The 6,096-nt window shown below is 55.6% G+C and overlaps 1 protein-coding gene across 6 annotated transcripts in view; it reads left to right on the top strand.

Moving 5' to 3' along the window:
- The first annotated feature begins 1,273 nt into the window (after nt 1-1,273).
- Nucleotides 1,274-6,096, top strand: part of MAEA (macrophage erythroblast attacher) — a 28,058-nt gene continuing 23,235 nt past the window's right edge. For 2 of the 6 annotated variants that reach the window (XM_011936787.1, XM_011936785.1), the window contains exon 1: nt 4,046-4,242. In XM_011936787.1, the coding sequence (XP_011792177.1) occupies nt 4,135-4,242 (108 nt within the window). In that variant the 5' untranslated portion in view covers nt 4,046-4,134. Of the gene's footprint in view, nt 1,508-1,594; nt 1,786-4,045; nt 4,243-6,096 lie in introns of those variants that run through there. The other 4 variants (XM_011936782.1, XM_011936783.1, XM_011936784.1 and 1 more) reach the window with 4 other exon arrangements.

The following is a 6,096-nucleotide window of genomic DNA, read 5'->3' as shown; positions in this document are numbered from 1 at the left end:
CTCCTGGGCTGCAAACCTGTACAGCATGTCACTGTGCTGAATACTCCAGGCGGCTGTTCCACGGTGGTGGTTTGCATCGTACATATTGAAACATAGAAAAGGTGCAGTGAGAATGCAGTGTCCTAATCTTAATGCAACCACCATCACCTGTACAGTCTGTTGTTGACCAAAATGTTGTTACGTGGCGTGTGACTGCCATGTTTTCTTCCTTCATTCCCCTGGTGATGGACATTTGGGTTGCTTCTGCCTCGTGGCTGCCATGAACACAGCTGTGCAGGTACCTCCTGGGACCCTGCCTTCAGTTCTCGCGGCCTGCTGGGGACTCAGCAGCCTAGTGCCTAACGTTCTGAGGAATTGCCTCGCTGCTCTCCACGCTGCGCCGGGCACATTCCCTGGCCCTGCACGCAGGTCCCGCTGCTCCGCTTCCTGCTGTGACGTAGCTTTCGGTGTTTAGCGATCGCCACCTAGCAGGCACGAGGTGATGCCTCACGTTTGCACTTGCGTCTGCCAAGTGGTTGGTCATGTGGAGCACCTTGTCATGTACCGCTTGGCCATTGGTTTATCTTCTCTGTAGAAGTGTCTTAAGTCCTTCACCCGTTTAAAATTGAAGATTTGCTTTGGTTGTGGAGGTGTGGGAGTTTTTAAAGTGCATTCTGGATAGTAGCTTCATATGCAGATCCTGGATTGCAGCTATTTTTTCCCATTTTTTACTCTATTGGTTTTTCCTGCTCTGCAGTTTTTAAGTTTGATGTAGTCCCATTTGTCTCTTTCTGTTGCCTGTGCTATTAGGAATCTATTTTTAATGCTTTGCCCCTTTTCACAGTTCTTCTTGTGATACAGTCTGTTAGGTTGCCCGTCCTCATTTGGGCGAGCTGTATTTTCTGCTGGCCCCTCTCTGCAGTGCTGTTTCTTGTGTCTTACGTTGTCTTTCTCCATGGATTTGTTGTGTTTGGTCACTAAGCAATATTTCTGAGTAGTTTTTCTCCCAGAAAGGTTTGTGTGTGTTCAGCTTTCAGCCCTTGCATATCTGAAAGTAACTTCAGTTTGTCCTCATTCTTGAGTGATAATTTGGCTCGAGTTAGAGTCTTCAGCATTTCTGAAATTCCACCCACTCGGTCACCAAATGCCCTTTAAGGAGCCTGTGAAGGGGGTGTTGCTAACCAGCCAGCCCAGGCCAGTGTAGGGGAGCTTTTAGGGCCGGGAGTCACGTGCTGGGTCCCCCGGAAGAGGAGGCGCTGCTTTCCGGGGCTGGCTTGGCGTCTCTGGGGGGCGTGGTCAGCAGCTGCCCCGCTGGGGTAAGGGGTCTGCGGCGCTCATCCCCTGAACGCAGATTGGATAGCCCCAGGCCGGCGCTGGAGGAGGAGCAGGAGGAGGAGCGGAGGCAGGGAGGTGGGAGGAGCGTGCGCAGAGGCGTGGGAGGCCTGAGGAGTAAGCGGCTGGACGTGGACCCTGGGAGCCGCTGGCAGGGAGGTGGGGTCTTTCCAGTTCGGAAGACACCGTGGCCCCGGTGAGCCCCTCCTGGGCTTCCTTCATGCTCGCGTCCTGCGTAAGCCTGGCGAGTTCTGGGCAGGGCCTCTTTGCCTTGCGCTGGGAGTTCCTGCCCGCAGCACATCAGCTGCCCGGAGCTCTGCCCTGTGCCTGAGCAGCGTAAGCACCGCGGTGAGGGGGATGGCCCGCCAGGGATTGGACAGTCCGGAAAGGCCCCGTTCCCGCGTGGAACTTCAGTGCAGCTGAGGGACGTCCAGAGAGGCCTTTCCTTTCCTGGTGGCATTCTGGAATGTGCTGGTGTGTGGATGCTGTGTGGGTTCCTCCGTGCGAGCGAGGGTGTTGTGCCTCTTTGTCTATCCGTCTAATGGCAAAGCCTTTCTGTCCTGCTCCTGTGAGACCCCGGCATGGTAGAGCGAAGACTGAGTGTGCTTCGCGTCCTTTAGAAATTCCGCCTCGTGGCAGGACACGCTCAGATACGGTCTCCAGTGGGAGAGTCAGGCCGGTGTCCAGCTGTGGTGTCAGGGCCTCGGGGGCCTTTGGGGCCTTCCCCAGTGGGTCTGGTTGAACTTGCTTGCACTGGTCAGGTATTTATGGAGAGCTGAAGTGCTGTCTGCTGTGACTTCCCATCACTGGATGTAGAGCAGAGAAAAAATGTCTCCCATCTTTCCTAAGCGGTGCTGAATCCTTGGGAGAAATCTTGAAGGCGGGCAGTGTGGGTGATGGGACCCCAGGCCGCGTGGCACCAGCAAGCTTGGTTCCGGATGCCACACACGGTGCCTGGCTTCGAGTCCGTCTCCTGTTGTCACTGCTTTGTGAGTTGGTTAAACGTGTTGTACCTTGACAGCTTCCCTGCCTTCCTTCTCAACATCCTAAGACTCATTTGCTCACCAGTAAGTGTGAGTCCTGCTCGGTAGCAGACGGTGATGCTGGCTGCCATTTGCATGCCCTCCTGTGTGTCTGTCTGGTGTGAACGAGAGTGTGTGCACACTGTCACCTGTGGTGGGTCCACGTCGGCCCTGGGGGATGTCTGAGTGGAGGGCAGCTGGGGCCAGGCTGAGTGGGGAGTGGCAGCCGGGGGGAATGGCTCAGAGCTGGCCTTGCCACCCGCCTCCTGCCCCTGCTTTTGGGGGAAAGTCTGGGGAAGAACCCTGCTGTGTGACTCCTTCCTTGGCTGAGGCCAGTCCAGTCTCTGTTGCCCTGGCTGTCCCAGTCCTGGGAAGCCCAAGTGCTGAGCTGCGTCCAGGTCTCCCTCACTGCAGCCCTGCCTTCCTCACGTGACCTCACGGCTAAGCACAGTGGCTGACACGAGGTCGAGGCCCGCCCGGGGCCGGGGGAGCAGGCAGTGCCCGAGAGTCTGTCCCCCGTGGTTGGGCACGGCTGGAGATGCGGCAGAGGTGGAGCGCTTGTTCCAGCACAGCTGCGACGGCAGAGTTGGGCCCAGTGCTCCCGGGCAGCAGCATGGCCGTGTTGCTGACGCGCTGTGCGGTGAGCTGCTGGCTGCCAGCGCAGCTAGGACCACGGGCAGTGTTTCCTGCCAGAGCCCGGCCACGGCAGCTGGGGAGCGCTGGGGCGTGATTCTGTCATTCATGCTGCTTTCAAACCGTAGAGCACAGGGAACGGGCAGAGAACTCAGCAGCGCTTCTCTCCAGAGGGACAGAAAACTAACGATGACGTGAAGATTCTCCTTGATACACTATTTTCCACAAGGAGTGGATGATTTTTGTGAGTGGGAAGGCAAATGCTCTCCTGCAGGAGGGTGTGATGATGACGTGAAGATTCTCCTTGATACACTATTTTCCACAGGGAGTGGATGATTTTTATGAGCGGGACGGCAAATGCTCTTGTGCAGGAGGGTGTGACGATGACGTGAAGATTCTCCTTGATACACTATTTTCTATAGGGAATGGATGATTTTTGTGAGTGGGAAGGCAAATGCTCTCCTGCAGGAGGGTGTGACGATGATGTGAAGATTCTCCTTGTTACACTGTTTTCCACAGGGAGTGGATGATTTTTATGCACAGGGAGTGGATGATTTTTGTGAGTGGGGAGGCAAATGCTCTCCTGCAGGAGGGTGTGAGTTGTGCGCTGTGGCTTCACCTGCGTGTTTGAGGCTTGCTGTGCCCAACCCCAACCCGTGTGGAGCCCACACCCCGTGCACCCTTGTCCCTGCCCGGCCCGGCCTCGTATGGTGGCGCCTGCAGCTGCACCAGCCTAGCTGATCACCGGCCAATCCTGTGTGATGGCCTCACGCCCTGGTCACTCCTCTCCTGTTTGGAAATTTCTTGGACTGTTCATTATTCTGGATGAGCTTTGGGATTATTTTGCCTACATACACTTACAATGTTTTTGGCAAAAACGGGTTGCTTCTCATCCAGGGATGTGGAGTGGCTCTCCGCTCACCAGGGCTTTTGTGGGTCTTGGTTGAGGTTTAGAGTAGATCCTTTGAGACCACGAACCTCCTGAGACTTCTGCCTCTACAAGTGCCATGAGGAGACGTGGTGTGTCCTGGGTGCGGGGCTGGTGGGGCTCACACCAGGGGAGCGGTTCCTCACCATCCTCCTTCCTCTCTAGGTGCCCTACGAGACGCTGAACAAACGCTTTCGCGCCGCTCAGAAGAACATTGACCGGGAGACCAGCCACGTCACCATGGTGGTGGCCGAGCTGGAGAAGACACTGAGCGGCTGCCCCGCCGTGGACTCCGTGGTCAGCCTGCTGGACGGCGTGGTGGAGAAGCTCAGCGTCCTCAAGAGGAAGGTTGGTCCCGCCCGGCGGTCCCTCTTTGGCCGGGGGCACGGACACCCCTTTTGTCTTGAAAATGAGGCCTAAGACAGGCAAGCTGCTATGGTGGGAACGCGGGAGGTGTGGTTGGGGGCCCTCTTCCCTGCTGCTTGCCTTCTGGGGCCACTGTCCGCTGAGCAGGCCAGCTTCCTGTTCCTGTAGGGACCGTATTGTCTCGTTCCAGAAGTGTCCAGAGCCCAGGCCACAGGGAGGCCAGGATGTACACCAGGTTGATTGATTTTTGCTTTTTTTTTTTTTTGAGAGAGAGTCTTGCTCTGTCACTCAGGCTGGAGTTCAGTGGTACGATCTCGGCTCACTGCAGCCTCCACGTCCTGGGTTCACGCAATTCTCCTGCCTCAGCCTCACGGGTAGCTGGGATTACAGGTGCGTGCCACCACGCCTGGCTAATTTTTGTATTTTTAGTAGAGATGGGGGTTTCAACATGTTAGCCAGGCTGGTCTCGAACTCCTGGTCTCAGGTGATTCACCTACCTTGGCCTCCCAAAGCTGGGATTACAGGCGTGAGCCACTGCACTCGGCCTGATTGATTATTTTTAGACGGAATTTCACTTCCAAGGAGAGTGTGGAGTTCCTTGTCACTGGGATTGGTGGACAGCGGCATTGGGACTAATCTGGCCCACTGAAGACACCCAGAAAGTGGGATAAGATATCTTGAAACATCGCACTAGAATATGAAACAGAAAGGAATCACCAGGCCAGAACCGGCGGCAGGGAGTCAGAGATGAGCGACAAGAGACTGCTGTTGCCCCCAGAGTGTTGGCCAGGCCAGATGGAGGTAAGGACCGATGACTCAGGCCATGGAAAGTGGGGCCCAGTGGAGAGAAGCTGGGACCCCACAGTATTACAGCTCAGGGTGGGGTGTACCAGCAGTGGACTGGCATTGACACAGTGTTGCAGCCTAGGTTCAGAGGACTGGGGTGATTGGAGACCCTTAGCCTTCACTCCAGTGAGGTGGTCCTGGCTGGAGTCTGGTGGTGCCTTCCAGCTCCGGGTAGAGTCAATTCAGATTCTTTCATGGGGAGAATACCTTCAATATGGGCATACGATGATTCTTAGATTCTGAGTTTTCAAGTACAACATGCAGCACAGAGACAGCCTGGGCGCCAGTGATAACCCGTCTCAAGACACCACGGTGGACTGGAGACCCAGCAGACAGTAGACAGAGGGCTGCATGGACTGCAGGTGTGGGGGCTGCCAGGTGCCACACCTTACTGTGCTTAAAGAACAGAAAGAGGCTGGGCGTGGTGGCTCACGCCTGGAAAGCACTGTGGAAAGCTGAGGCAGCAGAATCACTTGAGTCCAGGAGTTTGAGACCAGCCTGGGCAACATAGGGAGACCCCATCTCCACAAAACATAAAAAACATAGCCAGGGGTACTGGTGACCTCCTGTAGCCCCAGCAGTTACTCAGGAGGCTGAGGCAGAAGGATTGCTTGAGCATAAGAGGTCAAGGCTGCAGTGAGCCATGATCGTGCCACTGCACTCTCTAGCTGGGCGATAGTGAGACCCTATCTCAAAAGAGTTTGAAAATCTCTGCAGGGAACAGAAAGTATAAAAAGTGATTTAAGGCTGGACACCGTGGCTCACTTTGGAAGGGCGAGGCAGGTAGATTGCTTGAGCCCAGGAGTTTGAGACCAGTCCGGGCAACATGGTGAAACCCCATCTGTACAAAAAATATTAGCCAGGCGTGGTGGCACACACTTGTAGTCTCAGCTACTTGGGAGGCTGAGGCAGGAGAATTGCTTGAGCCCAGGAGGTCGAGGCTGCAGCGAGCAGAGATTGTGTCACTGTACTCCAGCCTGGGCAGCAGAG

The sequence above is a fragment of the Colobus angolensis genome, unplaced genomic scaffold (genome assembly GCF_000951035.1).
Source record: "Colobus angolensis palliatus isolate OR3802 unplaced genomic scaffold, Cang.pa_1.0 Scaffold157, whole genome shotgun sequence".
In the NCBI taxonomy this organism is placed as follows: domain Eukaryota; kingdom Metazoa; phylum Chordata; class Mammalia; order Primates; family Cercopithecidae; genus Colobus; species Colobus angolensis.
The sequence above is the reverse complement of the archived record's forward strand: the minus strand, read 5'-3'. Positions and strand labels throughout refer to the sequence as shown.